The sequence below is a fragment of the Meleagris gallopavo genome, chromosome 1 (assembly GCF_000146605.3).
Source record: "Meleagris gallopavo isolate NT-WF06-2002-E0010 breed Aviagen turkey brand Nicholas breeding stock chromosome 1, Turkey_5.1, whole genome shotgun sequence".
Taxonomy (NCBI): Eukaryota; Metazoa; Chordata; class Aves; order Galliformes; family Phasianidae; genus Meleagris; species Meleagris gallopavo.
This window is the reverse complement of record NC_015011.2, coordinates 160087187-160109102: the sequence shown is the minus strand read 5'-3', so window position 1 is coordinate 160109102 and position 21916 is coordinate 160087187. Positions and strand designations below refer to the sequence as shown.

The window sequence follows — 21916 nt, the reverse complement described above, 5'->3', positions numbered from 1 at the left end:
ATACTGAGGGAATACTCTCATCAAAATGGTGATTTAATCAAAATAATGGACAGCTGATATTCTTTAAATCAGACTTGTGAAAAAAATATATACTTTCCAGACTCTGTAAGTGAAAAATTATTTACTAATTTTCAAGTGAGCATTCTTTTTGTGTATAACACATCAGCAGCAAAGCCTTTGCAATCATATACGTAAGCACAAAGGTCTGTTTTTCAGTACTTTAATCTTAAACTAAAAAATAAAAGTTCTGGAAACAGCTGCACTGGATACATAGCAAAAATCTGGTAAAAATGTTGGACTATGAAGAGACTTTTACTTACGCACAATTGTGGCCTAAATACACATTAATAAAAAAAGACGTGGATGACAAAAAGCAACTCAAAGTTTCCTTAACAGGTAAAAACATTGGAGACATATGAAAAGGCATGAAAGCTGGCTGTGTATTTAAATGAACGACTAAATGAAGTAACAGGAGAATTAAATTTATGCCACAGTAAGGTCTTTATCTCATAAAAACAAATGTTTCTCTGGATGTTATTCAGCCTACTTTTGTTTTTGGGGAAGGAAAACTATTTTTAGACACAAAGAGATAGGACATTATCCTATCAATCCAGTAGTCCACTCACAAAGGAAAATAACATAAGGTGATTCACAGGACTGCCCCAAACTCTGTTACAAGAAAGAATTCTTCTCATATGTATAATTATCTAGTTTTTAACTCCTGAAGCACAGATTCATAAATAATTGCAGATGCTTTTGTTACTTGTACATCGAATCAACTTCTGAGTCTCCAAGTCTTTGGCCTCCATCATATCCTTAGGACAGTCTTTTTGAGTGTATATATGTGAGAATTGTCATTTTGTAAATAAAATCTGAAATTGTGTTTATGAGAAAAAACAGTACTTCTTACATCACACGGTAGGCTGGTATGCCTATTCATTATTCTGAATGACTTGCACTGAAGTGCCATTGAAGGTAGCAGTACAATCACCATCATTTAAAGTCATGAAACCCAAAGTTGACTCCTTTATAAAACAACAGCAGTGTCCACAGCCAACCACATCCAGACTGGAAGCTGAGGGAAGGGGAACTAAATCCCTGCCAACACAACAAATGGATTGACATGATGGATCAACAGTTGGACAATGGGTTGATGGTTGGGCTATATGATCATAGTGGTCCTTTCCAACCCTAATGATTCTATGAAGTTCAAGAGGATTACAATACCATCCCACAGTCACTACACGTGCAGCCTAACAGTTTGCTTTTACTTTGCTCAGACCCCAGAAAGCTGAAACGTAATTGCAATTGGCTATGAATACAGCAAGGTGAGCTTAACAAGAACTGTTTCAGATACTGAACAATGAGAAGTTCACGGAAGTGAAGTTCAAAGCAAACAGCAGCAGAAGAAAAGATACCAGGGAAGCAAAGCTGGCTTTGGTACAGTTGTCTAGTTAACAAAAGTATATTCTGCTTCTAGCAGCAACAATGCTTGTGGTTTTTATAGAAGACAGAAAAGGTCAAGTTTTCCTTTTACTCAGTTTGCCATTCCGGGATTTACTGCGTAACTTCAAAAAAGGCATTATTCACATGAGTAATTAATTACTGATCTGATGATGCTTCAATACAAATTATCTAGCTCAATTAGCTGACCCTGCTTTACTGCGCTAAGGGAAATTTCACAATTAATTTTTCTGTTTGTCATAGATTTTACAACTGTGTAAACTGCACTGCTGCTCTGTAAACAAATGTGGGTAATAACGCTATTTCTAGCCATATTTACTAACAGTAATAAAAGAATTAAAACACAGATGTGCAGGCTTTTTTTATGGAATTCTATAGCCAGGACATAGAAACCAAAAAAAAATAAATTCAATTTTAGGAAAAATTGAAGTCTAAAGCAGCCATTCATCTAATAATCTTGCCAGATAAAAGGAAAATGAAAACATGAGATTGAAAACATGAAAGCTGCATCATTTTGAAACAAACCTTGTCCATTAGTTTACTTGCATGAAGACTCAAGCTGTTAAAGAATATCTTCTTACTCAACAAATGCATTTCTTCTATTGTTGTCAGCAGTGTGGCTGCACTGTTTCCTACAATAGCACTGAAAACAAAACAGAGATTAACTATATGGCAAGGCCAGATACTTCAGAAGCATTTCATGTATAATTTTTTCAAAGCTGAAAACGTAGGAATTGTAAGAAAAGCCATACTGGCTTTCAAGATATGCGTATTAAGATGACTGTGAGAACAAGCACAATTAACCACACCATCAAGCAGATACAACTTTTAAGTGTAGTCTATCTAAAGTTTAGCACTTTTGTCTCAAGTAAAAATACTTCTAAGCTACAAAAATGTCAGATAAAAATGTCATTGCATCATAATAGGGCTAATTCCTGTTGCTTGATCTTCAGAATACTTCAGTTATTTTCAGAATCTTGTTGCATTTAATGAGTTATATGTCAAACTGGATTTTCTTTTCATCAATCGGGCACGCTTCCTGTATACAGAGGAAATTATTCAGCTAACAGGTGGTACTTCAATGAACTTTAAACTATACATCACTTACAGGAAAAAAAGTAACAGGTAAGACTGCCTCAGACCTTCCATTTTAACATTGCATTTTCAGTTGCTTTATAGCTATTGGGAAACAGACTTTGGGGACAGAAAAATGACAGCGAAAAATCTTACAGCTGTTTTGACAGTAAGAATAGGAATAAAATATGTTTTGCTCAATATTATGAAAGAAAAAAAGTCCCCTATCTATTCTACCAGAAACCTGCAGTTCCATCACACTTGCAGGATTTAAATGCAGCAGTAGATGACCAAGAACCATTTACTCCATTCCATCCAATACCTGAATACTGAACATGAGCTCAAATCATAGCACTAGTGACCCAAATTCTCAGCACTTTAGTACATGATTATGGAGGAACATTTTCTTGCTATTGCTCTTTCTAACCAATATCAAGTATTGCAAATGCCACTATCTATAAACAGCAGTGATTCTGATTCTTCTCCTGTTTCATTGTTCTAAGGGACACTTAAAAGGTTGGAAGATAACTGGTAAACCTTGAACAGCAAGATACAGAATCTTGCTGTTCAAGAGGAAATGCATCTTTTCAACAGGAAAATGCAAGTGCACAATCAGAAAAAGTGGTATCCAAACACAGCTATCTAGGGAAGAAAAAAAATTGAATTTCTAGAGAGAATTTAATTCTAGCATTTTTTCCAAGGGGTAGCTGACTGTCACCTTAGATGCTTGCTGGAGTTTTTTAACATACTTTTGGCATCCAGATGGAGAAGTAATAAAAGATTCCTTTTTTATTTTTCAAATCAATGCTATATTCCAAAGCAGACTCTGTAGGAATTGAGGAGTAACAACAGACAAATGACATTTGCTTGGTATCATGCACATTTCTCCCTGACTGTGTAGTACACAACAAAGACTAAGGCCAAGAAAAACCTTTCTACTATTCTAATCATTATATTTACAATAAAAAGAAAGACATCCTTAACATATTTTGTAGCTTTGCATACCTGATTGTATGGTGGTAGAACTTGAGAAGATTAGAAATCTTGTACAGTAAAACTGCTCCTGGCTCAGCAACAATCACCTGCTCAATCCTAACCTGCAGAATAAGCAGACATTCTTCAGGTCATACATTCTAAAAGACAACCTCTATCATTTGACGTATAACACAATGCTGACTTTTGAGAAACACATTAAATGGGAAAAAAAAATAAAAATCAACAAGAGAGGATGTCCATTTAACTGTAACTTTATTCTTGAACCAAAATATTTTTGGGGTTGCCAAGTCTCTAGGGTAAAAAAAAAACAAGCAGCTGCTTCTTTAAAAGATTCTTAAAATATAAAATGAAATAATCCCCTTGCCCCCAAATATTCCCCCATAGGTTTTTGTTGCACCTTGTTACTGAAAATTTCAAAATACTGAGATTATTTTATGGATTAACACCAGTATTGGAATTCTTCTCAGCACTGAACAGAGCAAGAACAGCTGCAGAATCCCTAAACTATAACCACGGATCTTGAGCTCCATGCAGTAATTTGGAATATTCAAAGCACTAGGCATTCTACTCAAAAGACACCATTTTGTCTGAATTCATCTCTCCTTTACTTAAAGGAGATATCACATATCTGCCACCAGTATGTAAGTAGGTATTTTTATAACTAACAAGCAGCTATGTTGACTGTTTATCTCAACCAGGAGATATTGCTGACACAGACCAAAACAGTGCTGAATTTCTTTACACTTGGACAGTTGATGTCTTGTCTCCATGGTACACACAGTCTCAATTCACTCATAAAAAGCTGTCCCAAGGTCAAACTCTGGCGCTTATGAAGCAGTGAAAGTCAGTGACTTATCACTGCACTATTCTCCCACATGCCTGTGTGTGAAAGGGCTACATACAGATCACCATCAATCTCCAAGTTATTTGTCTGCTGTTTAGTGGAGCACAATGTGCAGCAGTGCCTTCTTGGCAGAGCCAGTTGCAGAGAGAATCAACTAAGATTCCCTTTGCATCCAAGTTTGAGACCAAAAATGAAGAATAATTTTTGACTCTTATCTGCAAATGCACAAAGTTAATTTTAACATTCAGCTGTACTTTATTCTCCAATTCATATGTATGTACAGAAGAGTATAAAATTATATATGTGTGTGTGTGTGTGTGTGTGTGTATATACATATATGTATATATATATACACACACACACCCATTTTCAGTGTTGCATAGAAGGATATTTGGACAGGAGTATATTACAGCCCCTTGGAGAGACTACAGCTTGAAGAAATCTTAAAGAATGCTGTAGAACTAAAAGTGGTCCAGAGAAAAGTAAAAAGATGTCAACTAAGAAACAGTTTTTCATGGTTTCTTTCAATACTCAAGAGTTAGAGTTACTAAACAAAACAAAATCAACAGGAATTGATTTTTCAAGAAGTTAAGCTGTGCACTTCCCTCTTGCTAGGTATGTTGTGAACACCAGCATTTTATACCAGCTTGACACATTCATGAAAGAAAAATCTACTGAGCTCTATTAAATACAAAGACAGTAGCTGTGGTTCAGTAAATCTTTAGTAAGCCCACAGACAGTTGAGGAAGCTATTCTGCAGAATAATCTTGCCACAATTCCTCAACATCATTTAAGAAAGTAACATGGGCATGACCAAAAACAGGGTACTAAGTTAAAATGATTTTCCATCTGATCAACTACATCTGTTCCCATATTCTTATCCTAAGGTAAATTTTTGCAGGTAAGTACCACTGAACTTCAGGAAAAGCAAAACAGATCAAGATACAGATTTAGTATCCTAGCGCCTCTCACTGTATGACTACTTCTAATTAGAACACTAACTACATTCCCATGAACTACAGAACCCTTTTGAAGGGCATTATAATTTTCAACGCTGAGAATCCACTCTTAACCAAGGAACAATGACAATACACTGTAGAAATGTTCTGAGAAAGAATAACAGATTTTGTTTTAATATATAGAGAGTACTAAGAAAACCAAGATCCCATACCTTTAGAGGCCTGCAAACACCTTCAGTGATGTGCCCAACTACTTCTTGAATATTTTCTTCCACACCTACAGTGAATGCAAGCACACACTAAGATTATGCAAATTTAATTCTCTTTTCTTCAAGACTATAAAACAAATAAACAAATGTTAGAGCTACTCCTCCATAAAAAACATTATGAACGGCACGTTCTTTTCTTCACAAGACTAGTTTATACCTCCACTGAACTTCAAATCTAACCATTAAGAAATAGTTGCATGACAAAACAGTCCTGAAGACTCATTACCTTATGCTACGCAATTGCTTCCTAGCACAACACAGAGCCTGGGGATTTGAGAGAGAAGGAACAATTGGAAGAAAAATGTTTTACCCAGAAACAGTCACAGTGATGCTCAACATCAGCACTTTTTGCAGCTAAAGGAAAAAAAGGAGGGGGGGAGGAGTAAGATGCTTAAGGAGCAACAGTACCTACCATTATGAAAGGCCTGAACTGCAAATACACGTCTGACAGCGACGTGCTCATGGCACTGTTACAACTTACATCACATATCACTGTAGTGTACCACAGCATTAGCAAGTGCTTCCTCCCTAGCAGCAGTTGAAACTAATCTATCAGAGAACAAACTATATATGAAAGAGAATATTGCCCTGTCTTATCATGAAACACAAAATTAATTGTTGCATGGCAACCAGCACTGTCATAAATCAATCAAACTGAAAGCAACAGATCTTCAAGCTCTCACTTCAGTAACAACTCGGAATAGATTTATGGAGACAGCAATAGTTTAATTCTAATTTAAAACTTGTCAACAGGAGTTCATCTTCAGATGGGACCCATGCAATGAACAGTAAACAAACTGACTGTGATAAAAATCAGGCAACCTGAAGCTGTATTCTACAGATCTTGTTTCACACTAAAAGAGATTACCGCTCAAAGAAAAAAACTGTAGAAGATTAGAGACGTGTGACAATGCCTCTTTACATCAAGACAGGTGAAAAACCACATAAGCAACTAAATTCAGTAAGGTGGTCATAGCTAAGAACTTCAACGTTCTAAATTCATACAGTCATAAAAATATGTTTATATATTTATGTATTGATACTTATGGAAAAAGCAAGATTACAAACCACAAGGTTCATGGCCTGTTACACCATGGCTAACTCCCCAGCACATCCTAATAATTTACATATTTCTTTGGTAGGAACAGCCACCTTTTTCTGGTTCATCAATATAACAAGCACATCTCTGCAATCATGTTTCTCAGCCAGACTGACTCATTAACAAGTTCTTGGGTATGAAATTTTAGCTGCAAAAATAAACAAGTTCAAATAGCAAGGAACATGGAATTACAATTTTGGTATATCGTATGCTTGTGCCATCACATACACTTTCAGATCTAATTAGAGTATTTTAGCCTTAGCAAAAAGCAAAAAGAAATCTTCCAACACAATTGATTATATAAGCATTGCAATTATTAGCAAGTCACAGTGACATGGAAGAATTAAGATTAAACAACTCTTAAGAGATGCAAAATCACTTTCAGGTCCAGAACAACATAAAATCATTGACCTATTCTGAATTTTGCAATGCTTAACATTTTAATGGCTTTTTCGGCCAGATAAATTTTCAGGGGCTAATGTTTGCAAGCTTATGATTTTAAAGCTCTTCAAGTTACTCAGCAGTACTTCGTTATAGGCTGTAGATTCTGTTCTTTCTGAAGTCAAAATAGCAAACAGCTCTCCAAAATGGTATGCACAGGCTTCTTCCACTGGGACCAATCTACATCTGTCTCCATCCACAGACAGACAAGTCGCTTTTTTCTTTTTTCTTTTATAAAGAGAGGTGGAAGATATTTTGCCAATGCAACTCAACACCTTCTCCATAGTCCTGAAATTACATAGGGCTTGTAAGGAGGACTTAACAATGATTTGAACTCAGAGATTCCTGACTTCAAATAATAAAAACAGTTCCACCTCCAAAAAAAAAAACTATTCAAAGTGAAACTAGAGATAAAAAGCATTTGACTGACCTAGTATAGGTGAGATAGTGTTTCCCTACATTTCACCTTCAAAATTCCTCATCTACTCTACGCTAGCTGCACGGTCTCCCTCTACAGGGAACAGGGAAAAAGAAAATAAAACAGTTTTGATGAAGAGTCTCCAGAAACGCCTCTATCAGAGCTATCTTTTGTTAGGAAGATTAGCCTTCTGGAAAGCAAATCACTCTCATTATCTATAATCACAAATCAACAAGATGTCCACTTTTAAATGGACAAGTTAAACTAACTTAACTTCTGCTGCAGCCCTTGCAACCTGAAGACTGTACAACAATATAGATAATTCACCTCAAATCTCCCAGCACCGCACACACTGTACACACTCATCAGTCCCAGACTAGGAGCAGTTTTCACATGAAGCATATAACCTCAATCTATTTAATCTGAACCATAAAGCTGTACTTACTTCCCACTTAAAGGTTCTTGCCATACTCAGTGGTATCCTGTTAAGTACTGTTTCATCTTATAGATCTTATCCTACAACCATGCTCATCATCAGAATTTTTTCCAAAGATGCAGAGGAATAGTTAACAGATGCATCTTCCAGGCTTTGCTGGCCCCAGTGTGAAGAGAAGAATCCCTCTTTACCTTTTCTGAAAAGTAGGTAACAGTGATGGCAAAGCACAAAAACATGTGTTTGCTTATACTATTTTTGCTTCCAATAATTAATATTTTGTTTATATTGGACTCTTGGAAAGAAGTTTTGATCTGATGATTTTTTTGGAATTTTTTTTTCCTGTAAATGTTTCTATTCTCTGTATTCTCAAGTAGTTTACTCTGACTTATGGCCGAAATTCTCTAACTATATCTGCTTAGAAGGTCACAGCATCTCAGTCCGACTTCCTGCCAGAAGACTGAAGGATTCTGTAGTTAGATAAGCACTGCACAAAGAGGTGGGATAACTTCAGAACAGAACGGAAGACTGGGCAATAGCACAGCCAACTGCAGAATCAGATACAGTACCATCTCCTGCGTGGCCAACTTTTCCTGAAAGACTCCCCAGTTACAATAGAAGCATTAAATCAGAATTATCGTGTTTTTTTCTCTACCATACAACCATCGTGAGGCCTACTTTATTGTCTCTCTGAGATACTGCCAGCAAATTAAATTAACTTCTCTAGTAACTGTGGTTAAAAAACAACATTTCTTTCCTGCTTGATTTACAGTTCCTACCTCCTTCAAACAGCCTCCATGCTCATATACCTTTAATATACCTTTAATTACAAAAACTACTTTGTATTTTTAGCAATAAGGAAAATGAGAATGCATATTAACTTTAAATCCCAAATCAGGACTCAATTAAAACTCATGATCTGAAAAACTCACCAAAAATACAGATCAAATGTAAGCTCTTGCTTGTTTGTTACAACTGAGCAAACGTTTTATTTGTTTAGTAAGTCTGGCTGAAGCTGTAGAGGCCAATCACATTACAGCTTCTACTGAAAAAAAGTTCTCAAATCATGGTCCAACATACATAAAAGATAGAAAAACTGCTGAGATATCTGCATGAGAATCTATCATTTCATTCATAAATGAGATATTTGTTATTAGCTGTATGTACAGTGGCCTACTTTGACCTTCAGAAACCTATTACTTGACACATGAAAATTCCCTTATTTGTAGCACAGAAGGAACAGAGCAAGGAACAACAATTCTCAAAAAATAACCTTACGATAATGTGTTCAGAGAGATATACTTACAGCTTATGGACAATTTTGAACTCTCAGCTACAGTACAAAATGTCTCTTTGTAAATTTAGTGTAAACCTATTATAAGTATAGTTAAATGAAAAGAATGCAATTTGAAATATTCTGCTTTGGTAAGGATTTCTGACAAAATGCAACCATATTATATTGTGAAGTTAATTCCAGGAAAACGAAAACTTAACTCTCAAAACTTAAACCCATTCACGCTTCTTAATTTACTTTCTTATCACTTCCCAATATATATTTTGAAATCAAGTACTACCTTGAATAGTTACAAGCTTTAATATAGCTTCTAGATGTTCTTTTTCAGAAGCTGTAGCTTGATGCAACCAGGCCAGCATGTCTCCTACATACCTGAATAAAGACAGAAATTTCCGCATGAATCAGGGGTTCATGGTGTGAGGGATTCAAAGTGTGAACAGGCAAAAAGAAGGATTATTCCTAATACGTTCTCAGTACAGTACCTCAGAGGATCATGGGAGTGCATTTCAATAGGGCGGGGAGTACCTCCTAGACCTCCTCTGGTGAGAGCATCTATAAAGCCACGGACTACAGCACTCCTTCGAGCTGTTCCAAACTCATCTAGAGTGTACCTGTTATCAAAGAGAAATCAAAATGAAAATGGATAAAATACAATAGTTCACGTTATCACATTTAATCTCTTCAGTTTCACAGTCTGGAGAAGAGGAGGCTCAGGGGAGACCTTATTGCTCTCTGTTAACTACCTGAAGGGAGGTTGTAGTGAGCTGGGGTCGGCCTCTTCTCTCATGTAACTGGTGATAGGACTAGAGGGAATGGCTTCAAGCTGTGCCGGGGGAGATTCAGGCTGGATGTTAGGAAATACTACTTCTCTGAAAGTGTGGTCAGGCACTGGAATGGGCTGCCCAGGGAGGTGGTGGAGTCACCGACCCTGGAGGTGTTCAAGGAATGTTTGGATTTTGTGTTGAGAGAATGGTTTAGAGAAAACTATAGGTGATAGGTAGATGGTTGGACTGGATGATCTTGAAGTTCTTTTCCAACCTTGGTGATTCTATGATTCTGTGAAGTCATCATTTCTATAGTTCTAAAAAACATGCACCAATGCTTCTACTACACAGCATTCAAAAATTCCTGACATCATTGACTCTACATAACAAAAATTATAGATGGTTTTTCCTTGACCCTTCCACCACACACAAATAAATAAATGAAAAATCATTTCAATTTTTGCACAGTACATGCTTATGTATTGACAGGTCTGGGACTCCTGTTCACATGTGGTCCACAACTGAACAACAGAAGAAGCAAATCAATGCCACAATGAGGCTTCCTCCTTCCTCTAGATCACCAGAGGACTAGCAGTGACAAAGTTATCTGCACATGAGTGTTTCGTGTCAATCAAATCAATCTCAGTTACATATTTAAAGCACGGATAATTGGAACTCAGACTGCATAATCTCAAATGGCATTCTGGTAATAGAGAAGGTACCTAGAAAGTACACAGCTCATTTTTGGAGAAGGCTACTTTCCTGTTGGGGCTAAAGCACAATAACAGCTGATAGGCCCAAAATGAACACTGCTAACATCCTTGATTTATCTGGTTAGAAACAGGAATTTAGAAAGCAGTGGAACAATTACTTCTTTGAAGAACAGAATTTAAGTATTTTGCACACGATCCACAAACTACAATGAGGAAAAAGAAAAAAACCAACAGCATATTTTCCCAACGTAACAGAAGAAATGCCAAAGAGTAGGCTTGGTATCACTTCCCCATGACACCCAGTAGCTGAACAGATACAAAAGTAAAATAATAATAATACAAAGTATGTTACTCACTGACTGAAATTAAATAAGTAGCATGCTCACAATTAAACAGACATGAAGGACAGAATACAAAGGGAAATAATACACTGTGTTGTACACGTTTCAAGTTCAATTAGATTTTTCTTATACTATAAATAGTTTAATTAATCATTCATTTTTGTTCTTTTTTTCATCTAAGTTACTATCACAGGGGGGAGCAGAGTGAAGAACCTTGAAATTTCTTTTTCAGTATTCTTTGTATACTGTGCTTTCTTACTCAGAGTAAAGATATACTTTGTGTTTGTTTTTTTAAAAAACAAGCTTTTTATCAATCATTACTTATAAAATTTATGCAGTTAAATACGAGAGAAATCTAGAATCCATTGACCACCCACAGTCCAGGAATAGCAGCGTTGCAGCTCTGATGTTAGGAGAAAGCAGACAAGCTTTCCCCTTTCCCCCCAAAAAATCAGCTACGTCATTACAAATACAGCAGGATAATATAACAGTGAGATTGTAAGACCTGTTTGATTTGAATGCAGCAGTTATTAATGGTAATTTTGGTTTAAAAAAAGGAAAATACAACTCGTTTTCAATTTGGTCGCAGTAGAATAGGAGATGACAATGCTGAAATCCTACATGCATAAAAATTAATTAGTAACAATTATTTGTACTAGAAACACACTATTTAGTACTATTTTAGGGGAAGAAAACAACATTTAAACTCTTTTCAGTCCAGGTCCAACTTAAAAAAAAAATAACAATACAGTAATGTAATAATAATCATTTGTGAGGGGAGGAAGAAGGCAGTGGAAAAGCTGTGGAAATCAGGGTGGAGGATGGAAGAGGAATGCTGCGTTGAGCTATAACTCCATGTAGTATCTATTAAACAGTTTTCCATGTTTCTGTTAGAAGTATGAAGTAAAAAACAAAGTGAAATATATTTTTCAGATCTGTACTTAGTTTTCAAAAGGCCACCTAGGGTACAATCTTTCTGTCACCTCAAAATTAACATCACAAATTCTTGTTTACTTATTTATGTTGTCTTGTTTCTAAACTGTTCTTTTCTCTTTTATCCAATCAAATCACAACTTTTATCAGATGGTGGTACAGTAATTTGGAAGGGAAGCTAGGTTTACCTTATACTTATATGAATAACTGCAATTAAAAGTTATTTTCTTCTATGACCTAGTTTTTATATTTCAAGCTCAGGAGTTAGAATATACAAAAGTATATAAGCTATCTTTAGATTTAAAATACAAAGCATCAGTACTGCACTTTTGACAGTAGTTATCTATGGTAAGAAAGACATGGTTCCACCTTTTACAGTATCGTTTACTTTTGCCATTCTGGGAGAAAATAAAGTGTCCTATCATTTATTTCTTTTTAAACTTTGGTAACATTGTTTATAAGAAGTCAGGAAAAAAAAATAAAGTCTCTATTGCAGATTCATTTTAAACTAGACAGCTGTGGGTTTAAGCAGAAGATACTTTAGTTTTAGTTTTTGCTGTTTTCAGTCAGTTTAAAAGAGCAAAACTACAGTTTTACAAAGTTGAAAGTAGCACCATTTAACAAAATATTTATTGCAGAAAATACAAAACATATTTATAAAGAACCCTATGAAATGTGAATGATCCTATGCAGCTGTAAGAAAGGACTCGGAGGACAGACTGCAAAAAAAAAAACAAAAAAAGAGCTCTCCAACCCCTCACTTCAGCCTAATGTAGCAGCTGGCTGCAAAGCGTGTAAGGAACAAAATCAAAACCGAATCTCAAAATCAAAGAAGCGAAATGTACCAGAACTAACAGTAAAACAGTATCTCCTCAGGTATATGGTCACTCCAATATAAACAGTTCTTAGAGTGCCACCTCGTGGTTGTCTACAAACTACCATTTAATTTACATTAAATTCTGAACAAGAACCGAGGACTACTATGTATCTAAGCACCTCTATGCTTGTCTTCCATTCTCCTCAGAGGGGATCCGATTAATGTTTCTAAGTATCTTAAGTGCCGGAGACAAGGGGAAATGGTCAACCTCTTTTCAGTGGACTGTGGGGAGAGGACGAGAGGAAACAGCCATAAACTGAAGCAGGAAGCTCTGCATCAATGTGCTTCCAATACTCCTTCACAGTGAGGGTGGTGGAGCATAGGAACAGGCTGCCCAGGGAGGCTGTGAAGTCTCTTTTTCTGGAGATATTCAAGACCCATCTGGATGCCTACCTGTGCAGCCTACTTTGCAGGGGGGCTGGACTCCATGACCTCTAGAGGTGCCTTCCAGCCCCTACAAATCTGTCATTCTGCAATTATGATTTGTACAATCATTATTAAAAAAATGCTCTCACTATCAGAAGTGCTTCAGCAAAAGCTAATTAGCATTTATCAATTTTTTCACTTTGGGAATTTAAATGAGACGATCATGTGATTTGGATAGCTTTTTTTCTCTACAGAAAAACCCTGCAAAGAGAGCAGCAAAAATTCTGATATAAACAAGAAGTCTGTCATTTTATTTATAAAAGAAACAGTTTGAAGAAGTCCAACCTCTACTATATCATAACTATGTCAAAGAAACTTCTGAATTTAGATAATTTGAATATGTTTTTATTATTTCTTTTCAAATCTGATGGAAGACTAAATTGTCACTGTCTTTTGTATTGCAAATCATTGCAGTCTTCAAGTTTCATAGGCTGAAAACACTAATTTCTGTTAGAGATGGTTATTAACACTGACTTACTTGTAGAGAACAGGTCTGTCTTGTAAGGCTTCCATGGCTTGGGCGAGAACTGGAGAAATGTCACATGATTCTTGTGTCAAAGTCCTGCACTCATCTATAAAATATCAACAGAACATAAGAAGTGCCTTCTTTACGATGCAATACCTTTTGCACAAGGCTGACAAACAAGAAAAAGGGCTACAAATTCAAAGATTTCTGATTTCGAATTGAAGCCTCCAGAATGTGCTACCTGGCCTTGTTTGTATTAATGTAATTAACTTCCCCTCAGTACTTTGCTGTAAACTGGATGTCCATCACAAATCTCAACAAAAGTAAAAATGAAAGAAAGCTTATTATCTGCTTGCACCCACATACAAACGTTAAATCATTCAACCATGAAAATTCTGTCAGGCTTCTTTGTAAGAGATTGACACATCCCAGATAAATCACTGAGAAAAAAAAACAGAACAAGCATTTAACCAAGCTGTGAGGGTTTTTTGTTTCTTTGTTTGTGCTTTCACTTTAATGACATAACTATATAATCTTTCAAAGCCCATGAAAGAATGTTGAAATCACATGAACTAAAACACACAACAGCATAATAATGCTGAATTTTTGTTAGGATGAAACTGCAACCACTATCTGAGACTTCAGTACCAACTGAAGAACAGGCAACAAATTTCATCTCCCTTTGCACTAGCTTTTTGCACACCTTTTGCTGTCAATGTCTTGACCAAAGTAATTTAAAAGCATCTACACTTTTGCACTATTTAGATGTGATATCTAAGACCGATGCTTGGATCCAGAAGATGTGAAAAAATAATCACCTATATTGATTTAGAAGAGCATTCTATTAAAACACGTTGGTTTTGTTTGTTTTTAAGTAATAAGCCACTTCTCAAAAACCAGAACTTTCTTATGACCTGTGAGAAACTAAAATGCAATGCACTTAACAATTTCCTTAGACTATCTGACTGTAATTACCATTTAGTTCATAAAAGCTAGCTTTTAGAACAAATCTTTCAGTAAGAATGAAACCCAAAGCTTGGAAAAGGTTTTTGCTGAGTTCAATCCACATCAAAGAATTAAAAGAATCATCATCGTCATCATCTTCATACACAAAAGAATGGCAGTCCTACTTTGAGTCCATCTGTAAAGCCGCTCATAAGATGTCTCTTGCAGTAAAGCCATCTGTTCCATAATTTCCAAGCTACAAGATAGAAAATTTTTATTTGCAAACACTATTCTAGGTAGTACTACCAGAAACATATGAAAAGTACCATTATTAAAAGTATGAACATTTTAAAGTATTACTGTTCTTCATTTTGATGTGAAATAATCCATAAGGTCATGAGAAGTAAAGAACGAGACCCTGCTGCAACTTTTGTTTGCAATTAGCAAAGGTTATCTTGCATTTCAGTAACACTCACCCTGCCCTTTGCTGATTTGTCCGGAGGAGAATCTTGACATCATCATGAATTTGTTTTACTCTTCCCAGAGCCTTGAAAAAGTCCTAAGCCAATAAATAAAACAAATACAGTGTTAAAAAAAAAAGCAAGTTCTCATTCACACCTCTTGCAATTTATACTCCTTCTTTTAATTTCATTTTCATGTTCCTTGCAGGTCTGTGTTCCAAGTGCTGCTTGTAAATTTAAGCTTCCCCGCCGCTTCTCATCCTTCATTCCATCCTAATAGCCTCGTGACATTTTCCTCTCCTATTGCATCACTCCTTTCTGCAATAATTTATTATTATTTTTTTTTTTAATAGCCACCAAGATGTGTTTTTAATCTGTCTCATAGGTACTAGGGCATACATTCTACATTTAATAACAATTCTGGGAGATTTTGAGGGTATTACTACACGTTGCACTATCATCTCCTTATTAACACTAGCAACTAAGGAGTAAAGTGAAACACCATAAAGCACAACGATTACATTATGTTTATGTTTTGTTTTCATATAATAAGGTAACAACTCCTAAGAAAAATTAAGCCTTTACAACATACTAAACCCAGGATTTCCAGTGTAACATTTCCATCTCAAAATTTCAACAGTAGCAAAGAAAAAAAACTTCTAGAAGACATTGAGGTTGGAGCAAGAAGGTTATTTTGTTACTACTTTAAAGCATTAATGGAAATCTACTAACATTATCCAACAGGTCTCAATACAAAGTCCTCTTTCAAACATTATAAACGAGGCCAGAGATTGAGATGTAACTGTTTCTTTTGTGACTTGAATACAGTTTGCCTCAGAAGAGTCCCATTCTGTTTCAACTCATATAAAATTATGTATTTTAAGAAAAATAGTCAATTGATTTAACACTGCAACAACTGTGTTGAAGATAACGTATTTAGAAAAACCCAGAAACATACGTATAAAATCTCCCCAAAACTGAAGTCTGACTTCAAAGTCTGTGCTTTTTATGTAGGCCGCAATCAATCAGTGTGCTTGAAACTTTATTACTGAAGTTTGCAACTTCAGTAGCACTGAGATGATTCTATCTGTTACTTCTGCACATTTTTTAGGTAGTAGGTCAAAGTACCAAAAGGATTAATCCTTGCTCTGCTGCAAACCAAGCACTCAGTAAATAGCATAGCATTGCTATCATTGTTCCTTGCAATGTGCTTTTTAGAAACCTGAAGGTTTTTTTATGATAATAGTTGGTACAGAAGCATACAGCAATTACTCAAGTGCACAACCATTTAACACATTCCATTTATGCTTTCATTAGCATTGTTTATGGTTATCTGTTTCACGTCTTCAATAATACTTGAACTGGGAACAGGATGCCTGTGGGAATGAGATACTATGTCTCAGCAGGTAGTCTGCATTTAAGTGAAGGTTTCTATGCAACTACAATAAAAAAAATCTATTAAGCATACTCAGTTCTCTCATTATTCAGTGTGCTCGTACTGCAGAACAATAAGCTGCCTTACCAAAAAAATGAACTTTTTCAAAAACGCTCTGGAAGGTGGCTGAAAGCAAATCAGCACCTAATAGCTTCATCAACAAAATAATAAAGAGAAAGCTCCACGTTATATTGATCCAAATTACTGAATACTGAACACACACACACACACACACACACACAGAATCACAGAATGGCCTGGGTTGAAAAGGACCACAGTGATCATCCAGTTCCAATCCCCCTGCTATGTGCAGGGTCACCAACCACCAGACCAGGCTGCCCAGAGCCACATCCAGCCTGGCCTTGAATGCCTCCAGGGATGGGGAATCCACAGCCTCCTTGGGCAACCTGTTCCACTGCCTCACCACCTCTGAGTGTGAAAAACTTCCTCCTGATATCTAACCTAAACCTCTCTTGCCTCAGTTTAAAATCATTCCCCCTTGTCCTATCACACACACACAAGAGCAGTGCTACTTAGAAGTGAAGGACATTAATTTCTCATTTGCTTTATTTGAGCATGAAGTAGTTTTAAAACGTCTTTGCTGAAAAGTGAGGCTCCATAAAGGTCTTTTTGAAGTGCAGGAATACACAACGGCTCTTATTGCTTCTTAAACTCAATATGCAAACTAGACTTTAATGCTGGTTTTCTTTCTTGCAATCAGAATCTTTCATCACACATTTCAAACTCATCAGAAATTCAGCACTGTGTTAAAAGGTACATTCCTCCATAAAAAAATGAAATTACAAGCTGATAATAATGATCTCATGTACAATTCAGCTAGGATGTTTTTACATTTTAGTTCGGGGCAAAGCTTTTAATGTTCACTGAGTTACCTCAGTAATTGGCTCATCTTTCGTGCCTCGAAGGAGGTTCATTTCATCTGGTGTCAGTTGGAATTTCGCTATGAACGCATCTGCAACTTGTGCTTTCATTTCTAGTCTCTGACTGCAATAAAACAAAGTGAAAAGGACATTAGCCGTTAATGCTTATCTCTGATTCATTTTGCATATTCATACTCTTGCAAATATAATAAGCGCTAGAAACCAACGCTATTAAATTCTAATAGGACATTTTTGCCATCAAACACTTGAGTCGCATCTTTATGTACAGTCTTCCATTACCTTACATACATTACTGAACAAAAACAATGTAAAGTTAACATATCTGAGAACTAATACATTCTTTCAAAAATATCCCCTTCGTGTTTGTATCAGAAATGATCTAATCCGGATACTTTGTACTTGAACAATTTAATGATTGCAATTATCTCCTTTCCAATTCATCTCGGAAAGAATGAGTTTTAAGCTCCTGTTCTCAGAAAGACATAAAAAGCTGTAGAATCCAAAACAAGAAAACGATCATTCAATTCATCCAGTTTTCTACAGAAGGGTGCATTTCTGTTTAACAATATACAGATGGGATACAATTTCCCTAATCTCACAAGCAATCGAGACGTAATGGTTAATTGTCTTCTTGATTACCCTTCCTGAAATAAACACAGCAGGGATGTAATATGCAAATGCCATCTCTCATGGGCAGCATTTTTGTTTATTTATTTATTTTTACAGGTGTGTTCCATCACACACCTTACAACCACACAAGGACTCAAATCTAGTTTTATTCCACAGGAAGAGTTTGGAATTCCAATACCAACAGAAAAACTGCTTAAACTGTGGTTTGAGCACATAGCATTCCATGAAATAGGCATTTTTTCTAGACATGGAGAAGACACTGAATTAGTTATCTGCAGAAGAACAGGGCTCAGTTATTACTTTAAGACCATTTCAGCTTCCAGTGTAATTACTACAAGATAAATACACTGCTATTATAGAGTGGTAAGGCAGACAAATACACTTCTAAAACTGACTGCTGTAATTAAATTTCCTTGCAAGATTAGAGCTTGAAAATTAAGTTTTTACTTATTTGCTACTTCTATGTTACCCAGCTCTGGTGTCTGGCCTGCACTCTGCTGAAGAAGCACAGAAAACAGGCATCCCTGCTGCAGACTTAAATAACCTTCCTACCCTGCAGCTCCACAAACTCTTTTAGAGGTCAGATAAAATGTTTTGCAACTGTCAATACTCCAGCATATTCAACAGTGAGCAAGACAGGAAACCCCAAACAGTTTGTTTATTAAATTTGAGCTGAATAATTTAAAAAAAAAAGCCTGGTATTTCTGAAGTCACACCGAAAAAATGTAAACAAAATAGAAAACCGAAACCTCACATGCTTTAATTCCACACCTTTAAATGACATGCTAGGTTTCACATGGGTCCTACAGAAATATGACTGTTAACACTTTACACTGGCAGCCCCACAATGTTTAAAAATCCTACATGTTTATGACTTAGCTATCAAAATTGAAAATCAGGCATGGATGCTTCAAGTTTCATCAAATGATGGTGCTTTTAGCAACACATTCCTCTTCCACACTATTGTGATGAGGAATTCTAATCCATCAATGTCACCACCAATGGATTTGATTGAAATAACCACCAGTGTAATTCAGTGAATTACCTTTATTCAATTGCTCTCCCCTCTCATAACAGAAACCTCTATTTTATATTTAACTACAAAGCTAAGCAGACTTACATTAGACACTCTCTCCTGTAGGGAAGGCAAGGAAGGTAGGAAGGAAGCTGGAGAAAACAAATGCAAGACCTTCTTTGGGCTTATCTAAACTAATACTATCTCCCATAAACACAGGAACAAGTGGGATGTAAAGACACTTCTTTGTTCTTAGAACCTGTGTACCGTCTGAGCATAAAGAAATTTTAATTGCCCTTACAAAAGATCTCCATTTACTATTCTTGCTCATCTTCAGATTTTTTGAATGCTATTTTTATAGGATCTTTCAGCAGTAGCCTGCATACCTTTACCGAACTGAGGAAGGGTGAAGTCTATTTCAAGAAATGCAGTAGAGCAGACATACCAGGGTTTTGTTTCTTTCTCACTTTACTTTGAAGATTTGTTGGAATTAAGGTTGTAGAATAAGACACAGAGAAATATAATTATTTATAATATACAATAATAATTATTATTATTTATACAAAAAAACGTATCTATTAGTCAGCTCTGGGATTCTGTGCCCCATTTACTTATATGGTTATGAAAATAAACAATTAGAAATCACAGAAGATTTCACTACTAAATCACTAATCTTCTGTAAGTCCTCACTCTACATAGCCCCCCTATTTTTTTTCTTCCTGTGACAAAGAGGACAATTTTTTTTTTCCTGTGACAAAGAGGACAATTTGCAATAATTTACTCACATAAAAGAGTCATAGAATAAATCATAGAGTGGTTTGGGTTGGAAGGGACCTTTAAGATCATCTGGTTCCAACCCCCTGCTATAGGCAGGGACACCTCCCTTTAGACCATGTTGCTCAAAGCCCCATCCAGCCTGGCCTTGAATGCTTCCAGGGAGGGAGCATCCATAACCTCTCTGGGCAACCTGTTCCAGTGTCTCACCACCCTCACAGTAAAGAATTTCTTCCTGATATCTAGTCTAAACCAACCCTCTTCCAGTTTAAAGCCATTTCTCCTCGTCCTGTCACCGCATGTCCTTATAGAAAATCCCTCTCCAGCTTTTCTGTAGGTCCCCTTCAGAGTCAATGTACTCAATTCCAACACAACGTAACATAAAACAACTGCCTGAAGGTGGCAGCAGTGTTTAATCTATTCGTCTCAAGATAGCCAGAGTGGCAAAAGCTTCTACCCTAAACCTAAAAGCACGTCTTCCACTTTTAATAAAGCTATTTCATTTGGGCTCTGTAGAAAGGATATGAGATTTAAACAAGCTAATCAAGTCCAGTTTCAAAAAACGGGTTACCAGGTTAATAAGCTTTGATTATCCATCTGTGTGAGAAAGGATCCTATTTTCCAGAAGATGACTGATCAAAACGAAGCAAGAAAAGCTGGAGTAAGGCTATTTTGCACATAGCTCACAGCAGTCAGCACCTGCATAGACACTCAGACATTTCAAGACCCACGGCCCTTCCTGCCAACCTCATCATTTCTAAACTATGTTCTGAGGAAGCACAGCATAGCAGATGGGAAGGCAAAACTGTGCTGGTATCTCAGAATAGGTTATTTTCTTTTTCCCCTTTATCAACGTTATCCTTGAAAACAACAAAACTAACAGATCATGGAAATACAGAACTGATGCGAAGCAGGAAAGCACCAAGCACTGGTAGACATTTTGAGCTTGGATAGGGGACAGGACTCCAACAAAGAGCAATTTCCCCAGTTTTAATCGTTACCACGGAGACAGAATTCTTTTGCAAGAGAACTCAAAAGGGCTGGGAAAACTATGCACTTCATGCACTTTTCACTTGAACTAAATACAAATGCACACTGTTTGTTAGGATTATCACCTAGACAGCTGAAAAAAAGGAGGTGAAGGAGAAACAGACTTCTCCAAAATTTAATTCCATCTCGCCACCATGTATACCATAAAAATCTGCTAGCGCCCTTTACTTAGGAAGAGTCAAAGCACAACTTTCTGAAAGCACTTTCAGTTCACACTACTGAGGATTCGATATTCTCATTTTTAAAGCCTCAAAGAGCAACATTTATAGTCATTTTAACTCAAAAAATAACCATCTTCAATGAATATTTATCAATGATCCTCACTGGGAACTGGAGAAGCTACTTTTCTGTTACGGCTTTTGCAGAAGGCAAATTTAAAAGATAATTTAACAAAACATATATATATATACAAGAAACCATATTTAAAAACAAGTACCAGCTGCAAAAATAAAAAAGCATTTGTAGAAGAAATTTTTATACTATATTTTGGCTGTCATAGAATCACAGAATGGCCTGGGTTGAAAAGGACCACAATGATCACCCAGTTTCAACCCCCTGCCATGTGCAGGGTCGCCAACCACCAGACCAGGCTGCCCAGAGCCACATCCAGCCTGGCTTTGAATGCCTCCAGGGATGGGGCATCCACAACCTGCTTGGGCAGCCTCTTCCAGTGCGTCACCACCTCTGAGTGAAAAACTTCCTCCTAATTTCTAACCTAAACCTCCCATATCTCAATTTAAAACCATTCCCCCTTGTCCTATCACTATCCACCCTCGTAAACATCCATTCCCCCTCCTGTTCATAAGCTCCCTTCAAGTACTGAAAGGCCACAATGGGGTCTCCCTGGAGCCTTCTCTTTTCCAAGCTAAAAAACATGTCAAACACACATCTTT

At 36.5% G+C, this 21916-nt stretch overlaps 1 protein-coding gene across 1 annotated transcript in view; it reads right to left on the bottom strand.

The window, feature by feature from the left end:
- COG6 (component of oligomeric golgi complex 6) overlaps positions 1–21916 on the bottom strand; it is a 50071-nt gene that overhangs the window by 18103 nt on the left and 10052 nt on the right. The window contains 9 exon segments of the mRNA XM_010728760.3: positions 1990–2107; positions 3544–3635; positions 5550–5614; positions 9572–9663; positions 9774–9902; positions 13824–13917; positions 14942–15012; positions 15233–15315; positions 17546–17657. Coding sequence (XP_010727062.1) covers positions 1990–2107; positions 3544–3635; positions 5550–5614; positions 9572–9663; positions 9774–9902; positions 13824–13917; positions 14942–15012; positions 15233–15315; positions 17546–17657 — 856 coding nt within the window.